The sequence below is a fragment of the Zootoca vivipara genome, chromosome 1, assembly GCF_965207765.1.
Source record: "Zootoca vivipara chromosome 1, rZooViv2.hap1.1, whole genome shotgun sequence".
Taxonomy (NCBI): domain Eukaryota; kingdom Metazoa; phylum Chordata; class Lepidosauria; order Squamata; family Lacertidae; genus Zootoca; species Zootoca vivipara.
The window spans coordinates 15,906,544-15,927,477 of NC_142582.1; the positions used below are offsets into that span (position 1 = coordinate 15,906,544).

Sequence of the window (20,934 nt, forward strand, 5' to 3'; positions counted from 1 at the left end):
ATTCCTCTGAAACTCAAGACTTCCCTCCATCCCCTCCATGGCTCCTATTGTCATATTTTTCAACTGCATCTTATTTCATCATCCATATTTTAACTCTCTCCATGTTATCCAACGTATTTGTTACAAGTGTTAAAATCCTAATGTTTTCATTTGCTTACAGTGGTCTCTTAAATGCATTATAAATCTTTCCCATTCTTTCTTAAAACTTTTGTCTTCTTGGTTCCTGAGCGTTCCGGTCAGTTTTGCCATTTCGGCATAGTCCCAACAGCTTAAGTCTGCCCTTCTTCTCTGGTAGGGACTTTACCTTCTTTCCATCTCTGGGCTAGTAGCCTCCGTGTGGCCATCGTTGCCTACATGAAAAGTATTTTCTGCCAGTGGTTTTCAACCAGTGTGCCATGGCACCCTGGGGTGCCTTGAAGGATGGTCAGGGTCCCGCAGGCAACACTGGCCTCTCCCTTCTCTGATGACCTCTTGCATTTCTGCCTCCCAAAGGCTTGCACAGCTGTTTGTTGCAGCAGCCCTGGCACCTCTCTTTGGAGCGGGGGTGGGGGGCAGCTCAGAGACTAGGGACAACAACAGCAGCTGCCCGGAGGACCCCCAAGGAGAGGGGAGAGGAGGCTGAGTGAACACTCCACAAGGGTGTTTGAAAAAGGGTGAGAGGCTGCCAGCCAGTCAAGGGAGCCGTGGACTCAAAAAGGTTAAATCCTCTGCTCTATATGAAAGACATATTATGCAGGAACAAAAAAAAATGTTCACTGGGAATAACTGTACAAGTGTACAGAGCCAGCATTGACCAATGGCTCCTTATGGAGAGATACTTGCGAGCTAATAACAATGGCATTGTATAACACTTTTTTTTTTTACAAGTGTACAGCTTAAACTGTTTGCACACACAGAGCAGCTCTATAACCTTTCAACTACTTGCTGGTTCCCTTTGTGGAATCTACTCGAGTGTCTGCTTCGATGCCCTTGGCTAAGCTGTACGACTACATGAACGAATATACAGAGTCCGAGACTTTTTAAAAAACCCTTTATTTTCTTTCACGTTCATGAGACAGAAACATCTTTCAGAACAAACCAGGGACCATCTAGCTAGCTAGTCATGACGATGTTCCACTGAAGCCAACAGAACGTCGTGGGTTGTGACTCCATACATTTGTTCTCAGCGGTGATCTCTAGCACTGATCCTGCACACATTAACTCAAAAGTAAGTCCCAGTGCTGAGCACACTGAACCACTGCCTTGGCTGCATCTGGAATTTCCTGGATTGTGACTACTGTGTGATTGAGTTCGTAACAGGCTTCCCAGAATCCTGTACGCAGCTACTCGACTGGAAGTGACTGGAGTCTTGTGCATTTGTCAGATGCCTTTTCGCTGCTGTTTTCCATTTTTGCAATCCTGGAACCAAACTGCATGGCCCTCTTTGGCAGGACCGACGAGGCTGTAAAGCCAAGCTCAGCTGCTGCCAGGCGCAGAAGCAATTTCTCCCCGATGCCTCGACGTAGAGTCAAGTTTGCTTTCTCCCAAATGGGAAGAGAATTGAGAAAAGATACTACTTCTTCATCAAGAAATGGAAACCTAGAACGAAAAAAGAACGCCAAGCAAAATTTATTTTTAAAGAGAATTCAAAAATAAATTGCAAAGAATATTTTTGGAAAAATCCTTGAATCAACTTATTTGGCGGTTACAATCAGAGCTAATTAGTAGTTTCCTATAAATATCCGTATGTGTGAACTATTCATACAGGTAAAGGACCCCTGACAGTTAAGTCCAGTCACAGACGACTCTGGGGTTGTGACGCTCATCTCGCTTTACAGGCCGAGGGAGCTGGCGTTTGTCTGCAGAGAGTATTTCCGGGTCATGTGGCCAGCATGACTAAGCTGCTTCTGGCGCAACGGAACACCGAAACCAGAGCAGCGCACGGAAACGCCATTTACCTTCCCGCCGGAGCGGTACCTATTTATCTACTTGCACTTTTTGGCGTGCTTTCGAACTGCTAGGTGGCAGGAGCTGGGACCGAGCAACAGGAACTCACTCCGTCGTGGGGATTCGAACCGCCGACCTTCTGATCGGCAAGCCCAAGAGGCTCAGTGGTTTAGCCCAAGAGGCTCAGTGGTTTACATACACCTATATAAAAAAAACCAAGCAGCTCAGAGCTAGACAAGGATACTGTGGGAAACTGTGGAGAGACACATCCCTCTGAGATGTGTAAACTGAAGGTCAATCCAGATAAGACAGAGGCACTGTGAGTGGGCGGTTCCTTAGACCGGATGTATGGGAGATTGCCTGCTCTTGATGGGGTTACATGGCATCTGAAGGAGCCGGTCCGCAGTTTGGGGGTACGTCTGGATTCTGTTGCTTGAGGCTCAGGTAGCATCAATGAGATACAGCACCATCGATCAGGATAGATTACTGCAACACATTATACGTGGTGCTGCCTCTGAAGATGGATCGGAAACTTCAGAATTCTGCAGCCAGGTTGCTCAACAGGGCAAGATGGTTACACAGATCCTGGTCTGAACAGGCTGCCAATAAGTTTCTGGGTTCAATTAAGAGTGCTGGTTTTGACCTATAAAGCCTTAAACGGCTCAGGATACCTCTCCCCATATGAACTGACCCAGACCCTGCAATCTTCGTGTGCCTCCTCCACAAGAGGTCTGGAGGGCGGCAACATGAGAACAGGCTTTTTCTGTGGTGGCTCCCTGTCTGTGGAATGCTCTCCCGAGGGAGGTTCAGCCGGTGCCCTCACTGCATATATTTGGTAAAGGTAAAAGTCCAGTCAAACTTGACCATGGGGTGCACCGCTCATCTTGCTTCAGGCCCAGGAAGCCGGCGTTTGTCCGCAGACAGCTTTTCCGGGTCATGTGGCCAGCATGACTAAACCACTTCTGGCGCAACGGGACACCGTGACAAGTGCCAGAGCGCATGTGAATGCCGTTTACCTTCCTGCTGCAGCGGTACCTATTTATCTACTTGCGCTGCCATGCTTTTGAACTGCTAGGTTGGTAGGAGCTGGGACACAGCAACAGAAGCTCACTCCGCTGTGGGGATTCGAACCGCTGACCTTCCAATCGGCAAGCCCAAGAGGCTCAGTGGTTTAGATCACAGCACCACAAGTTCCTGCATATATTTAGGTGCCAGGCAGAAACATTCCTCTTCTCCCAGACCTTTGGCTAATTAAACAATCAATGGCCTTTTAGACCGGTGGGGGTGGGGTATTGATTTTGTTTGCTATTACGGCATGTATTTTTGGTCTTTTTATATTGAAAACCGCCTTGTGATCCTCAGATGAAGGGCAGTATAGAAATTTAAAAAATCATCATCATCATCACTCCAACTTGCTGCACTTGAATGAAGTAATGATGCTAACGAAATATCCTCAGTTATGATGATTTTAAAAGAAATAGCCCAGTAACATCGCCCTCCAAAAGGCTTACCTAGCTTCTTTGCCATGATCCCCAATAACTCTATCATCTCTGCCAAGGTTCCTAGATGAAATTCGCCCCAGTTCCATTTCCAGTTCTTCATTCAATCCCTCCAAACCATGTTTTTCAAAGCAAGCCCGGTGCCTAGAATAGCCGGCAAGCTGCTCATCTGCTCCAATTCCAGTAAGTACAACCTGCAACAGAGCACAATTTGCAGTCTTAGCATTTATTAACTTAACCAGCTGTACCCTAAAACACTTTTACTCCGCAATATTTTGCATTTACTTTGGTAAATCTAATTATAGCGACATCCAAATTAAACTATTTAGATAAGGGAGCTACAAATAAGAGTTTTATGAGGTTCAATTCTGTTCCAATGAACTGGCGGTCTATTTAGACAGGAGCAGAATTGCATTTTATTCAGCTGGAAACATGCAGAAGGTGACTATTACGGCTGTGCCAGATTTTAATCCCATTTAAATCATAGAGCCGTCATTGTTACAAAAAAAAAATACAGTAAGCGGTGTTCAAAACTCCCATTGCTCTAGGCGCATTTCGCAACTGGGAATTTCATTAGCGCAAGCAGTTTCTGAGCTTTGGGCACAGTACTGCACCTAAGATTTCAGATTAAAACTGCAGACTGGAAAGAAAGGACCTTTTTCTGCCTCCCCCCTTCCAGCTACTCTCTGAAGACTGGAGAACAGACCCTCTTAAGAATAGTAGGGGGTGGGCAGGAGAAGGGCTTGACCATGTGAAAAACGAACATAATTATTTTAACGGCAGTTCATTCCTTTTCAGCTTGTATTCTTGTTATAAAAAACCATGCCTAGACATTCCGTTGTTGTCCACATAACGGGTTTAAGGTGCCATTTAGCTCCTAACTTTCATATCTCTGTTTCTATCACTGACAGTAAGCCCGCAACTTACATGCATTTAACGTGTGCATATTCAGCTTCGTGTGTGTGGCAAAAGAGCTAATAAAATAGAAAGGGACTGCAGAGTTATGCCTGCAGTTTAAGCAGGGCTTACTCCCTTGTAGGCTCAGGATTCCAATACCAACTATGGAGTAAAAATACATGTGCGTGAGAGTCGTTAAGTCATAAATCGATAGCTAGCTTCATACCTTCGCAATGCTTTTATATGGTCTTATATCTCCCTGGCTGGTAATCAGGCCTTCTCCTCTGGAAGCAAACCACACAGCACAACCAATGCTATCATCCAGAACAGTGCTCAATGGATAAACTAAATGACTTATGTGTTGTCGTCTCATTGCTTTTAACTCCTCAAGCGTAACGTTGATTTCCACGAAATTCCACGATCTGGAAGGACTGATGGTTTTCAGTTCTTCCAGCCCTGCCTTGCCGGTAATTCTGTCAGGCACGTTAAAAGGTGACGAAGAGCTACTCTTCACAATCCCTTTGTCATTGAAACATCCCTGACTAGGGGGTGACTGTTTCTGTTCCTTGCTATGTTTCTTGGTGGAACTGCTTTGCCTTCCTTGGTCTGTTACCTTGAAGGCCACATTGAGAAGATCAATGGGTTCTTCCGAAGGAACGTGCCTGTCAGCAAGGGCAGCTATGAGAATGGAATCAATGCCGCCAGAAAATAGCACCGCAACGTGGGGTTTCCTCGGAGCTGCTCCTGACATTTCTCCTCTTAAATGATCGGCCTCTCTAGCCAGACATAAAACTCGTCTCTCGACTGCTCTACTCAACACGTCAATGAACTGGCAAACTAGTTCCTTTTTATGGCGATCTGCAAGAAACATCTGCAGAACTTCCACATCTGCTACATTGTTGGTAAAATCAAATAACCAGGACTCCTCCTGTGTGTTAAGGGTCTCCTTATTTAACGGAATGACAGGCGCTACCAACGTGTTTGATTCATTCACCACAAGAGACACGTAACTTGAGAAATCTTTGGAAACCATATTTAAGTCACCAAGGCCTGCTTTCTCGGTAGCATTCTGTCTGGAAGGGTATTTCCAAGGATACAGCGTTAAAGTCACCGCTTCAGATGCAGCGCAGGCCTTGAGATCCAATCTGAAGATTCCCGATGCCGGAACTTCCTGCCACGGATTACCAGAGACGGCACTTACGGAAGAAAGAGTAAGAACTTTGTCTACCTCTTTACTGAACTGCCACAGCAGACTGCGGCGGCCAAAGAAGTCTCTGCCGAACCACAAGCAATGCTCTGAGGCTTGATAAAAAACAAAAGACCATGGACCCTGAATGGAAGCTAACAGAGACAAAACATCCGATTCACGACGGCACGAGCAAAGTTGCCGAAAAATAACCTGAGTGTCATTCTCTTCATCCGTTACGGGAACTCCGCTGAAGATTTCTCCATTCCAAAGAAACACATTGCCACTCGTAGGATCTTCCACAGGCTGTGGAGTCAACTGTCCCCTTAAGTGAAGCACGTGGCCAGAAAATAAGCAGTGATATGGAAATTGGGGGACAGTCTTTATCAGTTGTTGACTACTATTGGGTCCTCTTCTCCTAAGATTACATAAAATATCCTCTTTCAAGAAACAGCTGTCAGGGGGACGTACAGACAAGCTGACCACACAGCAAATTCCACACATTTTAAATGCGTGTTTGATGTTTTCGCTTATTTCTTGATTTTTACTTTCTCCGAATTTTCCATTTCCTGATGCGCCTTCTTCAGTTCATCTAATGTGTCTGTAAAAAAAAAAAAGGAAAACCTGTATTTAGCACATCAGTTAAAAACTGCAAAATAAAAGTGTTGTGAAGTATTCTAAGCAGTCCATAACTTGCATGCTCTAGAAGTCCAATTACCGGTATTGCCCAAATTTAAAATGTACACTTTTAACTGCGGCCATGATCCAGAAATCTGCAATAACAAGTAGGGGAACAACTCCTCCAAACAAATGGACTGGGCAGGAGCAGGGAAAGTGGGGTGCCAATATGTAATCTATGTCCCAGCTAATAGCAGGGAAGGAAACACAATAGTTGCAACAAAAGACTCATTCTGCTGGTATTCTTATGGCCATGTGCACCAGAACCTGAAAACTCAAAGCTGTGGGTTACAGAACCCTTTTGAACATGTGGGAAAGGTATGAATAATAATAAAAAAGAGGATAGGAAAACAGGACATAGCATTTTTTCCCACCAGAGATATAGCTGTTTAATTTCATTTCTGTAAAGTTTAGCAACAGCAATATCTAAGCCTGCTATATTCCGAATACTGTTATTTTTTGTATTTCACTAATGAACTCCTTTCAGAGGATTTATGATCACATCCCCATGCTAAAAACTGATATGAAGACAGTAGCTTCTTTTAAATAAGAATTTACATTTTATAACAAAACCCATCCATCAATTCACCCTGTATATTTTGTTGAGGTAAGCTAGCTTCTTGAATCTACATTTAAACATCATTCTAATTGATTTAACCTTAATCTCAACCACATATGAAGAATATTTCAATCTTCTTTCCTTCTTAGTATCAGAAACCTTGTAAATATACAACTTTGATCCTCAGTAAACCTGAGCTTTCTGATCTGTCTATCTATCATCTACCTACCTACCTACGCATATATCTATCTAACTATCTATCTATCTATCCTTGGCTATTTTCAGACTAGTGATATGCTTCCCACCATCATGCGACACACTTTATATGGGTCCAAGGACCAAAAATTCCTAACTGGTTCATGAAACACAGGCTCCATAGCACTAGATTTCTGGAGGGTTGCCTACATTCTAGTGATGATGATGATTACTTATATTAAGGACATAATTGGGTATATATAAAGGAACACTATCTGTACAAGTGTAATACCATGTAAAATCCATACTATGTAACATCACACAACTTCTCTACAGCCAATCACAAATAAAAAATTAAGAGAGCCAAGGAACATACTTTTGCATTCGGATAGTGTTTGGGTTCTGTCTGCTAGAAAAAATATGTTGCTGTTGGGCTGCTGCCTGTAAACTTTCTGCAAAACAAGAAGAAAACAAGTAGGTTTAACTACACTGGAAAAAAAGTGTTCTTATTTCTGAGGTTTTTATTATTGTTTTTGAATTTTGATCTTAAATTACAATTAAAAAAAAATCTGGTTGCACCCAAATTAAAAAATTCAGAAATCACCTTATTTCTCTCTCCCTTTTTCAGGGAGGGGGGTATCTTACTAGATTATAAGTCTATAAGCAGAATACATAGCACGGGTGGCGCTGTGGGTTAAACCACAGAGCCTAGGGCTTGCCGATCAGAAGGTCGGCTGTTCGAATCCCCGCGATGGGGTGAGCTCCCGTTGTTCGGTCCCAGCTCCTGCCAACCTAGCAGTTCGAAAGCACATCAAGCGCAAGTAGATAAATAGGTACCGCTCCGGTGGGAAGGTAAACAGCATTTCTGTGCGCTGCTCTGGTTCTCCAGAAGCGGCTTAGTCATGCTGGCCACATGACCCGGAAAAACTGTCTGCGGACAAACGTCGGCTCCCTCAGCCAGCGAGATGAGCACCGCAACCCCAGAGTCGTTAGCGGCTGGACTTAACGGTCAGAGGTCCCATTACCTTTTAATACATATCTTTCAGAACAAAAGGCAAGTGGAAGGTACCAAAGCTATCACAACTCAGTTTACTCTGTGCACTGCTGCAGTTATGTGCCAATCTGGACACCACTTTCCCCACAGCTCCCTTGGTTTCTTCATATATAGTTAGTCATAATTTATCAAACGGAATTACCCGGTTCTTCTTCAAGTTGGAAACTTCATCGACTACAACTTTTTGCTCTTTAATCTGCAAAAAGAGGGAAAAGAAACTGAGAAAATGCAAAAGTTCCGCTGCTAAATTCAATACCGCCAATACACTTGGACATTACAGGAGCACAGTATCCAAAAAAGGAATTTAACATGCCAAACAACAATTTAAATTATGACACCAAGTAAGGGGCTACAAGTAAAAAACAACAACACACACTGTGGTTACACATTTTAATTCTGAAGAGACATTTTTAAAAGTTGTTAAGAGTAGCCCTTTCAAGAATATAAATTGAGATGATACAGCATGTGGCTGGCCTTGAAGGCACACTTTTGAGTTTCATTACAGCATTAATGGGAAGAAGCAACGTGGAATTCTGCTTCATTGATGTGTGTTTCTGTGTTGAAGGCAACAGCTATGCCTTGAGAATTAACAACTCCATTAATTAGACTCTCATGATTTGCAAGACATGGTTGTTGCATCAACAGGATGGCACAAGTCCATGTTTCCTCAGAAGTAAATCCCACTGTGTACAATAGAGCTTTCTTTCTAATAAGTGTGTTTAGGGTTTCAGTTGTAAGATAATGAACTGTTGACATCACGATGTTAAAATGTCACGGCAAGTTCTTTTATCTCTCTCTTGATAGCAGAGCTTAAGGCTTGCTCAAGATTCTTCCACCAGAAACAATGCAAGCACAGCAACAATTTAGGGTGCCTCTGTGCGGCAGTTTCCCATGGACTTGGTGCTGCTCATGCACAATGTTAGAAACTGAGATATGAAAGCTAGGAGCTAAGAGGCACCTTAAACCTAAATTATGGGCGCAACAACAGAATGTCTAGGTGCGCTTACAAAGCTGAAAATGAATGAACTGCAGTTAAAATATTATGTCCATTTTTCACATGGTCTAGTCCTTCTCCTGTCCACCCCCCTAATATTCTTAAGAGGGTCTCTTCTCCAGTCGACAGACAGTAGCTGAAAGTGGGGAGGCAGAAAAAGGTCCTCCTTTTCTTCCACTGCGCAGTTTTAATCTGAAATCTTAGGTGCAGAACTGCGCCCAGAGCTCAGAAACTGCTTGCGCTAATGAACTTCCCTGTTACAAAATGCGTCCAAAACAATAGGAGTTTCGAACCCTGCTCATGCATACAAGTTTTATTTTGTAAAAAGAACTGTTATTGTTTTCCACTAACGATATAACATCAACCATGTACAGAGAAACAGCAGAACCCAAATATTGCACCCATATACTGTATCAAGCCATTTTCATACAAGCTGAGGTAGCTGACCATTGGAGCTGCCCACCTGACAATAGAAGATTGCCACGATATATTTATAAAGAACATGGTTGTTACAGAAGGCATGAAATGAAGCTGCATGCAAGTTTTTTTTTTTTATAATTATTTTTATTAAAGATTTTCTTAGATTACAAAGGTAGTGCAATGTCTCGGTTTTTTTTTTTTTCATGCATCATTTTTACACATCAATTTTTAACTTGTTGAGACATTATGAGGAAGGGGGGAAAGGGGGGGAAAGAGGTAGGTGGGATGGGGAGTTGGGTGTGGTGGATTGCCGATGTTTCTGTTTTTCTTGATATGTGTAGGGGTTCGGCGTCAGCGTCGTTTGTGCAGGTTCTCTGTTGTTTGTTCGTGCTTCTTTGTTGGTGAGAGAGGTCAGGATGTGTCTTAGAATGTGGTTGTTTGTTTATGGTTGGCTGTGATGATCCTTAATTTCTTGCGTGAGTGGGGAGGGAGGGTGTTTTGATCAAGTTAGCCATATTGATTTGTATGCTGACGGTAAGTGTTTGTCATTGTCCTGTTGGGTTGTATAAGTGATGAAGGGGAACCATACTGGGGTGAAGGTGTCTTCTTCTGTTTGTCCCCGTGTCAGTTTCAGCTTACTGGTCAGTTTTTCTAGCAGGGCTGTTTCCCATACAACTTGGTACCATTGGTCCAAGCCCACTCCCGATAAGTCCCTCCAGTGCCTGGCTATGATGCTTCTGGTTGCTGACAACAGATGGATTATAAGTTCTTTATGATTTGCGTGAGCGTTGTTATCTTGAAAGATATTTAGTAAAACCAATTCTGGGGTAATTTCTAGCACTTGCTTAGTTATGTTACAAATTTCTTGCATGGATGTCTTCCAGAATGATTGAATTTTAGGGCACTCCCACCACATGTGGAGGTACGTGCCTGTGGAAGTGCATCCTCTCCAACATTTTGATGAGATTCCTGATCGTATTAGTGATAATTTTCGTGGAGTCAGGTACCATCTGTGAGTTAGTTTCAATGAGAGTTCTTTTCTTTTCATTGATATAGATTTGAAAGGGGGTTTCGACCACATTTTAGTCCATTGGGTAGGGTTGATTTCATATCCTATGTCATCCTCCCATTGTCGTTTTATCTTGTCCAGGGGATCTATGGGATTCTGAATCAGTATCTTGTAAATTGCAGATACCATCCCTTTTCCGTGTCCTTTTGGCAATTGGAGGAGGCTTTCGAAAGCTGTCAGGGGTCTAGTTGCTGCTGGTTTTACAGTTGGGTTGTTCAGAAAGGCATGTAGTTGATGTTGTGCTAACCAGGACATTGGGATGTCTTCTAGTTTGTCCTGTATTTCTTGTGGTGACAAAGGTTTGTTGTCTTTATAAAAGTCTATTAAGCGATGTAAACCTTTGGTTTGCCAGGTCTTCATCTGGAGGTTTTGTGCTGCATGATGGAACAAGGGATGGTAAGCCAGGGGAATTAATGGGGATGGGGATGGAGATAGTTTACTAGTTTCTGCTTTCCATGCTTTGAACATGGTTTGTGTGTATCTGTTGAGTGTTGTGGGAATCTTCCTTAATTTGTTTGGGAGAAATGGATATGCTGTGGTGCAGATATTTTCAATTGAGTCCCTCTCCAGATGTACCCATTGTTTTGTCTCGTCTTGTAGTATATATGGGATTATATGGCGTATTTGGTTGGCGTTGTAGTATGTTTCTATGTTGGGGATTCCCCATCCTCCTACTGAGGTGGGGAGGTGAAGGTATTTGGTGCCAATCCTTGGTTTTTTATGTGAGAAAATAAAAGAATGTAATTTTCCCTGCCATTTGCGAAGTTGGGTTGGGGGGATCCAGATTGGGAGGGTTTGGAATAAGTATGTCAGTTTTGGGAGGGTGACCATTTTGACGATGGCTATTCTGTCTGAAAGAGTGAAACTCATACTGTCCCATTTCTTTAGGTCTTTGTTTATTTGTCGCCACATGGGCTTGTAATTATGGAGGTATAATTTATTGAGGTTCTTGGTTATTTGTACCCCTAGATATCTGAATTTGGTATGACAAAGTTTTATTTTGGTGATATTAGTAAGTTCTTTTTGGATATGGGGAGGGGTGTTGAAGCACATGGCTTCTGATTTTCCAAAGTTTACCTGTAGGCCCGACACCATTGCAAATGTGTTGAGTTCTCTGATTAGGGAGGTTGCTGTATTTAATGGGTCTGATGTTGTGACCATCAGGTCATCTGCAAAGAGCCCTAATTTATAATTTTTGCCTTTTATTTCCACTCCCTTGATGTCTGTGGCTGCTCGGATTCGGATTGCTAGGGGCTCCAAAGCTAGGATGAATAGGAATGGAGACAGCGGGCATCCTTGTTTTGTGCCTCTTTGAATTGCTATGGTGTTTGAGTCCATATTATTAATTCTGCATTTTGCTGAGGCTTGGGAATATATTTGTTTGAGGATTTGTAGGAAGTTGGGGCCAAATTTCATGTTAGTTAGTACTGCTAATAAGTATTTCCACTCCAAGCAATCAAAAGCTTTGAGGATATCTAGGGACATAACTGTCAGTGGAAGTTTAGTTGCCTTACTGTGGTTGATTAAGTTTAGTAGTTTCCTGATGGGGTCTGTAATATTGCGACCAGGGACGAAGCCAGTCTGGTCTGGGACTATTAAATTGCCTAGAAAGATTTTTAAACGATTGGCCAATATTGATGTGAATATCTTGTAATCCTGATTTATTAATGAAATTGGGCGGTAAGATTCTACTTTGAGGTTGTCCTTTAATGGTTTTGGGATGGAGACTATTTTAGATTGATTCCATGTTTTGGGAATGAGCCCCCCTTTCATGATATCATTGAATAGGCGTATCATGTAGGGCATCAGGGGTTCTTTGAATTTTTTATAGAATTCTGCCGTGAAGCCGTCTGGGCCCGGGGCTTTATGTGGTTTCAAGTTTTTAAGGACCGTATCTATTTCCTCAGGGGTGATAGGGCTGTCCATAAATTCCTGTTCCTCGTTGGTTAAGGTGGGCATGGTCAGTTCTGCCAGGAATTTTCTAATTCCCTCCTCAGTTGGGTTGTGAGAAGTGTACAGATTGGAGTAGAATTCTGCAAATTCAGAGGTTATTTCTTTCGGGGAAAATGTCACGTTGCCGTCTTTTTTGGCGATGCAGTGTATTCTTGTTTTAAGTGCTTTTTTCCTGCATCTATTTGCTAATAGTCTGGAGTTTTTCCCTCCATACTCATAGAAGCGCTGTTTAGAATATAAAATATTGATCATTGTTTTGTTGATTTCTAAGGAGTCTAATTCTCTTCTCTTTTGTTCTAGAAGTTTAAGTAGTTTTTTGGAACCTGTTTGTTTGTAACGTGATGAGAGGGCAGTGATGTCTTGTTCTATTTTGTTAATTTTTGAAGAGGTTTGTTTTTTAAGGAGTGCTTTCTCTTTTATGCAAACTCCTCTGGTCACCGCTTTCATAGCGTCCCATAAGAGGGGGGTATTTATATTGTCTACATCATTCTCCTTAAAATAGTTTTGGAGAGTTTTTGTGATACTTGCTCTAATTTGGGTGTTTGTGGTTAGAATGGGACTGAAAGACCATGATGGAGTAGTTTGCGTTTCTTCACCTATTTTAACAGTGACTTCTACTGGGGCATGATCTGTGATTTTGATGCTGCCTATGTTTGTTGATTCTACCAAGGGGATCAGACCCTGTGTGAGCAGGATGCTGTCCAGTCTGGACGTTGTACCATGACGTCCGGACTGGAATGTGTGGGTGATGTCTCCCGGGTTGTGTTCGCCCCAAATGTCATAAAGACCCCTGTTTTTTAACATTTTTAGTAACTTGTAAGAAGCCTTAGTTGTTTGGGAGGGAGGGTTGAGGAGGGTTGCCTGTGAGTTTACAGGATGTGTGTTTTCCAGAGTTATGCCCTTAATATTTAAGTTAAGGTCGCCTCCTAGAATTGCTTCCCCCTCAGAGAAAGAAAGGAACTTGTTTAGTGTTTTTTGAAAGAATTCAAGTTGTCTCGAGTTAGGGCCATATAATGAGCCGATTGTCAGTTTAATTTTGCCATCTAGTATTCCTTTAATGAAAATGAATCTACCTTTTTTGTCCTTTAGGACTGTTGTGGCGTTGAAATTTAAGTCCCTACTAATTATTACAGCTACTCCGCGGGCCTTTCCTGAGCCTTGTGCTACCCATTGTTGACTAAAACGAGGGTCATTCAGGAGTTTGTTCCCTTTGGGTGGGTTGTGTATTTCTTGTAGGAAGGTGATGTGTGGTTTCATGGTATTTATGTATGAGGTGATACGTTTTCTCTTGATTGGGTTTCCCAGCCCCCTCACATTTAGTGTGATTGCTTTTAAGCTAGCCATCTTGTTTATTTATTCTGTAGGATGGTTCCTTGCCAACCCGTTTGGGTTGTCCTATGTCCCTCACTTCGTGTCGTGTATTGAACCATTGGAGTTGCGCTGACTTATGATGTGGCAGGTGGGGGTTCAATGGGATCAGAATTAGAATCGGGTTAAAAAGTGGGAGGTAAGTTATAGAGGGTTTCCTATATGTAGTTATATAGGTGTTCGTTTGGGGTATTTTGGACCTTTTGGCGATTAGCCGGTTGGTCCTTGGTCTCGGCTGATGTGAAGGGCTGTACTCAAGGACAGGCCTTCCCCTTTGTCGTTTGTGACAGGGGGTGATCAGCGAGACGGTGTAGAGTGGTTTTATAATGGTAGCGTCAGGTATAAGGTTCGTGAGCAATGTTGCCAATGTTAATAGCAACATCACTGATGTGTTAGAGTGTGTGTATGTGTTGGCGCGCTCTGGTGCCACCATGTTGTTGAATAGGTATCATGTTTTAGCCTGATAGTGAGTTGTGTTATGGATGTTGGGGGAGTTGTTTTTCTCTTGTTTGGTATGAAAGGGATACTGGAGATATAAGTTGTGGTTGATGGGGAATGTGATTGAGGTTATCTGGACTGGTGTTGGGGTGGGGTTGGGATGGGGGTAGGTTCTATGGAGGGGTGGTGTTGGGTGGGATATTGATGATGTTAGTTATGTTCAAGGCCTATGGGGAGGGGGTAGGGGGGGAGGGGAATCACCAGTCTTGCAGTTCGAGATGTTTTCCGGTTGCCTCATTTAGCTGTGGTTGTTGTTGTTGTAGGGTTGTTCTTCAGTGATGTTTTGGGTCGGTTGATCATGGTTTGGCGTCCTGTGGAGAATGTTCGGTAGAATGATTTTGTGCGCGATGGTAGATGATTGAATCGGCGAGTCTTGACGTATTGCTTCTGTTGTCTCTTTCCCCTCTTTACTTCCATCCATTCATGTACTGTTGTTCCATTTTCTTGATCTCGGCTGTCACTTGGTAAGTCTTTCTGTTGCTGGTTCGATGGAGGGTCGAGCCCAAGGTTCCTCAATAGTTGTTGGGTTTCCGTTTCGTTGGTAGCCATGTATTGCGTTGTATCGGTTGCCACGATGAGACGGAAGGGAAAGCCCCAACGGTACCGAATCCCTTTCTGCTGAAGAAGCTGAGTGTACGGACGTAGGCTTTTCCTCCGATTTAGGGTGTCCTGGGATAGATCTTGCAGGACCAATATGGAATTGTCTTTGTATCGGAGGTTGGTTGAGTTCCTGAGGCTGTTCCATATCTCCTCCTTTTTTCTGTAGCGTGAAAAGCACACTATGATGTCTCTTGGGTGGGCACCAGGTTTTGGCAGAGGTTTTAGAGCTCTGTGTGCCCTTTCCAGATCGGATACCTCGAGTGTCAGATTTGGGATTGTATCTTTCAACCAGCTCACAATTAGGTCTGCTGGGCTTTTCTCCTCAGCTTTTTCTGGGAAGTTGCGGAAGCGGATATTGCAGCGTCTGTTTCGGTCTTCGATGTCTGCTTGTTTAATTCTCAGTTCTTCGTTTTCTCTTTCCAGTTCGCACAATTTCTCATTCATGCGTGTGGTTTCATCCCGGTATTGCTCTATTGTTCTTTCTTGCAGTTGATTCTTCTTTTCTAGAGCTTCCACTCTGGAGGTAAGATTGCTGATTAGTAGCTGTATAGGGGTCGTTGCGTTTTCCACTGCAGCTTCCAATTTACTTGTCATCCTCTCTTCCATTTCTCTTAGGTGTTGTAATATTTCATCATTTTGAGGAGGTGTTGCGGTCTCAGTGTTTTTTGTCATCTTTTTAGTTGGTGACACCTTCATCTCCTTGACGTTTTTGGTTTGAGGTTTGTTTGGCATTCTCTTGGAGTGGGACGTGTTGCGATTAGAAGTTATGGCGATGATGATTTCTGGGTGTTGGATAATGGATTAATCAGGCGTTGTTGACTGGTGGCTTCTGCAGAGCGTTCAGTTTAGGCAATCATTTGTGTCATGCCTTGGCAATGTTATAAAGACTTCTCTGAGGTTGTCGTGTTCGCCTCAACAGTGCTGTCAAAGCGGTGGTCAGGTACTCAGAGAGGCGGGTAGACCAATGGACAGATAGACAAAAAACAAAAAACAAAAAACAGGTGAGAGCAGACAAACAAACAGGTGGGGAAAAGAAAGAAAAAAGAAGAAAAGGGGGGGGGGTTCAATTCAGAGACGAGCAAAAGAGCACTCCAGCAAGCAAAGAAGGTATAAAACAAGAGTAGGGGTGGGGGGGGGGTGAGAAGTGAGGTAGGAGGGGGAGATAGGGAAGAGATGATTAAAGGGGAAATTGAGTGACTGGGAAGGGGTTTAAGGGGAAGGTTTATGTATTGGAATGAGGGGAATAAGATAAAGGTAAAATAGGGGTGTTTGTTGTAGAGGGAGGTGATAGATGGGAGGAAAGGTTTCCCTATTGGAGACAAGTTGATAAACAGACTAGATGGAGGGGTTCGATTTAAAAAGAAAAAAAGAAAAGAAAAGAAAAGAAAAGGGGGGGGGAGAAGGGACCGAAAAGGAAAGAGAGAGAAAGAACAGAAGACAAAGGTGGAGGTGGGAAGTAACAAGTGGAATGGAAGGTAAAAATAAGGAGAGGCTATGTAGGGAGGGTTAAGTGTCTGGGGAGGGTTTTAAGGAGTATTATGCAGTGAAGAAGAAGGAATAATATGAAGCTAAGGTAAAAAAGGTTAGGAAGGGTAGAACAACAGCTTTAAAAAGGTAAAAACGTAGTAAAAGGACTGGGAACTTGGGGGGGGAGAAGACGTTGGTATTGTCTTTGTTTTGTTATTTTTTAAAGGATTGAAGTGTATGCAAAGAGTGGGTGGAAGGTGGAGGGGGTAAATGGTAATAATACTAAGATATAGGTTAAAGAAAACAATTAAATAAATTATTATTAATAATAATAATATATTTTTTTTTAAAAAAAGGGGGGAAGAGAAGGAAAAAATATATATTTCTATTTATTATTTTTATAGGGGAAAAATTTTTTATAAAAAGGGGAAAAAGGAGAAAAGAGAAGTATATATATAACTTATAAAAATATTTAAATATATATTACAAATAAAATCTAGGAAAAAAAAATATTTATTTATTTATCTTTTTTTAAAAAAAAAATTTTTAAAAAAATAATTCAATCAAAAAATAAAATAAATTATTATTATTATATATATATATATTGTTAAAAAAAAAACAATACTATATATATATTATATATAGAGAGAGAGGAAAAAAAAATATATTGAAAAATATAGGAAAATCGAGGCCTTTCCAATGGGCCTCCCTCTGGGCTCCTGGCACGCTAGACGGCGGGAAAGTGGGCTCAGGTCGGGCCTAGGCCTAGTTGCGTGTCACCTCGCGGCCTCAGTCCGTCCTACCTCTCCCGGGTATCGGCAGCTGTAGCGGCGGTAGCGGCGGCTGCTCGGCGACGGGACAGCTATGTTAGGACCTCTCTCCTTCCCCCCGCACCCCCCGCTAGCCCTTGGGTCTCCCCGGACCCGGGGCTCCGAGCAGCTGGGCGACCTCGGTGCGGCAGCGCAGCAGCAGCAGGGAGGAAGGATGGCAGGTCCGGGGCTCCACTTTCCAAGGGGCTCTTCTCCCTCTTCAGATCTAGCGCGATGGCAGTGGTGGCGGCAGCGACAGCAAAAAGGTCGGGGCTGTTAATGGCTCCTTTTCTTTTCTTTTCTGTTTGAGGTCCCGGCGTGTCGCAAGGTGGGAAATCCCAGGCCTCTGGGCTCTGGGGTTCCACCTAATTAACAGTTGACGGTCGGTCGGGCGCCCTCGATTTTAATCTGCCGCGTGCGCTAGAGTGGGGGGGCGATCTCTCGGCCAGTCCACTGGACACCCCTCGGCACTCACGCGACAGCAGCGGCGATCTCGGCGGCTCAGGAGCCGTTTGGGCAGCGCAAACACTTCGGCCGCCTTCAGGAGCTCCGTGGCGCCGTGGCGCCCACCATTTTTCCTCGTCGGAAGTCCCCAGCTGCATGCAAGTTTTACGCAACAACCACACAACACTGTCTTCATGAAAAATGCTGCCCCTCATTATTTCCCCATTTAATCTTACCATTTGCATAGACATTCCAGTAAGTTACAAAACAGCAGCAAAAAAACAAAACAAAAAACAAAACACAGCAACAATGGAAATGCTAAATCCTGATTAATCGGGAAAAACCACAGTTTGGCCTTTGGGTGAGGGCAATATTAGGTGGATGTTGCAAATAAATGAATAAAAACCAAAACAACAACAACAACCCACATCTCCAAACCCCACTTGCATCCATGAACAGCACCGATTCCATAATAAACCAAAGTGTTGGATGCATCATCTCTCTCTGTCAAGGTTATGCCTTTCCCATTCACCTTTCTGTTGAGCTCCTCTTTCTCATACAGCTTCATCTCCTCTGCCTTTTGCGGTATTTGGCTCGACATTTGCTGCAAGTACGTGCTATTCAAAGGCCACCCGCACTTCTTTTTCGGTGTGATCAGCAGTTGCTTTTTCGACAGATGAAAATCACGCCTCGAAACCAGCCAGGATCATGAGATCTGAAGGAAAAGGGGGGGGGAGGAAGCTTTAGGATCAGGCCAGAGGCCCATGTAGTCTAGCATCCTGTTCTCACAGTGGCCAGAAAGATTCCTGTAGGGAGCCCACAAGCAAGACCTGAACACCACAGCGCTCTTCACACCTGTGAATCACAGCAACTCAAGAGTCACAATGCCTCCCACAGTGGGATGGGGAGATGGGTTACCAGAGTTCCCCTCACCACTGTCACTATGGTTCACCAAAAGGGGCGTCTGAACTGCAGTGACCTCGCTGCTGCCTCAGCCCCACTTCTTCCCCTCCTGCCTCCTTAAGGGGTGGCAGGGAGTCCATGTAAACACGGTCACTCCACTTCTGAGGGGAAGTAAAGCCAGTGCAAGTTCGCCAACTAACACAAGATAAATTTAAACTAGAAGGACGGGATGAAAGAGGCACTCATGCTATGAGATCACAGTTTCCAAAACAAGGGCTTCAGCTGTTTTTGGACTACAATTCCCATCATTCCTGACCACTAGGGATAATGGGGGTTGTAGTCCAAAAACAGCTAGCGGCCCAAGTATGGGGAACTCTGCACTAGATTAACAGAGGCAGATTTAGGGGAGTGTGACTGGTTCACCAGCACTGAGCACCAAGCCAAGGGGGAGGGGGAGCACTGCAGCAATAATGTAGAAGAGAAAGTGAGGGCAGGGAGCACCAAATTTTGGCATCGCACAGGGTGCTGCTGAAATTTGAACGCCCAAAGTCTGTTGCTGATACCGTATTAAGTAGGAGGAAAAAGTTTATGGTGGAAATGGGCTAAGGCTCCCTTTCATACATTCAAAAATAGACACCACCACCCCAGTCCATTTATACAAGCTGGATCTGTGGAAAATGACACCCTTTTGGCACATGGTTCAAAGTAAGGAAATGTAACTCTCTGAATAATAACAACGATTTTATGATTTATATGCCGCCCATCTGACTGAATTGCCCCAGCCACTCTGGGTGGCTCCCAAACAAAATATTAAAAACACAACAAAACATCCACCATTGAAAACCCTCCTGAACAGGGCTGCTTTAGATGTCTTCTAAAAGTTGTTTAGTTATTTATTTCCTTGACATCTGATGGGAGGGTGTTCCACAAGATTGGGTGCCACTACCAAGGAGGCCCTCCGCCTGATTCCCTGTAGTTTCACTTCTCGCAGTGAGGGAACCACCAGAAGGCCCTCGGAGTTGGACCTCAGTGTCCGGGCAGAATGATGGCAGTAGAGAAGGTCCTTCAGGGTGAATATACATTTTCCACCTCCCCTCCCAGGCTAAAACCCCAGAACGCTTCCTGACTCCATCACAGGGCCGGCCCTCCCATGAGGCACACTGAAGCAGCTGCCTCAGACGGCAGAACTAGGGTAACCCACTGGAAAACCCGGATGCCTTTGGCAGGTGGGTGGAGCGCTGGAGGCAGCAGCCATCACAACATCAAATGATTCTGATGTCTATGGCTGCAAACCTATTGCGCACAGTTAACTAGGGAACAAGTCCCACTTTAACTCAGAATCTGATCCAACGAGCTCAGGGTTGTCTGAGACCTCCCTAGGGTTTCCCCACGGGCACCTTACATTTCACACGTGCAGAGTACCCAGCGCTCCACTTCTTCCGCCATCCAACGACCTTCTCCGCCCACAGTGACGCGCTTCTTTCCTTGGGCTCGGAAGCAGGGTGGGTCAATCACGGTGGTTCCTCCGATTGGGTCGGCGGGATGACGGGCGTGTTGGAGAACCAATGAAGACGGCTTAAGTCGGCTCAAGAGCTGGGGAGGGGGAAAATATGCAAACGGAAGGAAGGATTGCAGAGGGTCGCTGCGCTTTTACGCACGAAACGGAGCTAGGAAGAGGCAGGCTGGTTGGAGAGGGGGGACCAGTTTATAAGACTTACCAGTAGATGGATGATTGCAAGGAATCCTGGCTTGCAATGTGGCCGGCTTGCAGGCTGCCGTTTACATTGGGTTGATTTTCCTACTGGAACAAACCCCGGCGCGTTTTGCATGCAAATCGGTGGCTGACGCTGCTGCGCTCCAGATTTCGCTTTGTTTAAAAAACGGATTCGTTTGTTGCTCTAGCCTCGGTGTGCTTTCGTGCGAGGGACTATTTTGGGTGGGCAGGGGCCGCAAATCCCAAACAGCCGCTGTTCGAGGTGGCTGTAAGGTGACGATTCCCCTACATTTCATGGAATCGTAAAAGTTGGAAAGAGACCACGGCGAGGCTCATCTGGTCCCACCCCCTGCAATGCAGGAATCCTTTGCTTGACGTGGTGCTCGAACCCACGACCCTGAGATTGAAGAGGCTTAATCTGACCACCCCGAGGCTTGAGCAACGCAACGCGTTGTGGCGGGTGGGCTGTTTTGTTCGGTGAAGGTAGCCACCATAATTCAAAGATAAAGTACGAACAATATTTTGAACCTCCTGGCTGAGCAGAAACCCTTCTCCCTAACACCTAGAATTCTGTGTGAAGCATTTTGCGTGTCCCCTGTGGTCTGAAATGGTACAGCCAAACACCGGCTTACCACTTGAAAGAAAGCGGGGAGGGGGGGTTGGAATATTAATAAATCACACTTCATATACATTTCGAGGCA

The 20,934-nt window shown here is 44.2% G+C and overlaps 3 protein-coding genes across 3 annotated transcripts; all 3 read right to left on the reverse strand.

The window, feature by feature from the left end:
* Positions 1 to 1,013: 1,013 nt before the first annotated feature.
* Positions 1,014 to 6,012, reverse strand: ASNSD1 (asparagine synthetase domain containing 1). The gene is made up of 3 exons (XM_035135899.3): positions 4,549 to 6,012; positions 3,438 to 3,619; positions 1,014 to 1,578 (listed from the first exon to the last, which is right to left on the reverse strand). The coding sequence occupies exons 1-3, from the start codon at positions 6,010 to 6,012 to the stop codon at positions 1,323 to 1,325; spliced, it is 1,902 nt and encodes a 633-aa protein (XP_034991790.3). The 3' UTR covers positions 1,014 to 1,322.
* Positions 5,550 to 19,989, reverse strand: ASDURF (ASNSD1 upstream open reading frame). The gene is made up of 5 exons (XM_060281330.2): positions 19,922 to 19,989; positions 18,149 to 18,331; positions 8,137 to 8,190; positions 7,317 to 7,392; positions 5,550 to 6,109 (listed from the first exon to the last, which is right to left on the reverse strand). The coding sequence occupies exons 2-5, from the start codon at positions 18,215 to 18,217 to the stop codon at positions 6,039 to 6,041; spliced, it is 270 nt and encodes an 89-aa protein (XP_060137313.1). The 5' UTR covers positions 18,218 to 18,331; positions 19,922 to 19,989; the 3' UTR covers positions 5,550 to 6,038.
* Positions 14,531 to 16,246, reverse strand: LOC148687488 (uncharacterized). Its single transcript, XM_088674946.1, has one exon. It carries the CDS (start codon positions 15,626 to 15,628, stop codon positions 14,531 to 14,533), a length of 1,098 nt encoding a protein of 365 aa, XP_088531072.1. The 5' UTR covers positions 15,629 to 16,246.
* Positions 19,990 to 20,934: the final 945 nt, after the last annotated feature.

Excerpts from the sequence above, each read along its gene's own strand:
- ASNSD1 (XM_035135899.3), bottom strand. The coding sequence starts at position 6,012 with ATGTGTGGAATTTGCTGTGTGGTCAGCTTGTCTGTACGTCCCCCTGAC. Across the intron at positions 3,620-4,548 it reads CATATAAAAGCATTGCGAAG|GTTGTACTTACTGGAATTGG; the intron begins GTATGAAGCTAG and ends GCTCTGTTGCAG. Across the intron at positions 1,579-3,437 it reads GATCATGGCAAAGAAGCTAG|GTTTCCATTTCTTGATGAAG; the intron begins GTAAGCCTTTTG and ends TTTTCGTTCTAG.
- LOC148687488 (XM_088674946.1), bottom strand. The coding sequence starts at position 15,628 with ATGCCAAACAAACCTCAAACCAAAAACGTCAAGGAGATGAAGGTGTCA.
- ASDURF (XM_060281330.2), bottom strand. The coding sequence starts at position 18,217 with ATGTCGAGCCAAATACCGCAAAAGGCAGAGGAGATGAAGCTGTATGAG. Across the intron at positions 7,393-8,136 it reads CCAACTTGAAGAAGAACCGG|AAAGTTTACAGGCAGCAGCC; the intron begins GTAATTCCGTTT and ends CTTGTTTTGCAG. Across the intron at positions 6,110-7,316 it reads AACACTATCCGAATGCAAAA|ACACATTAGATGAACTGAAG; the intron begins GTATGTTCCTTG and ends TTTTTTTTACAG.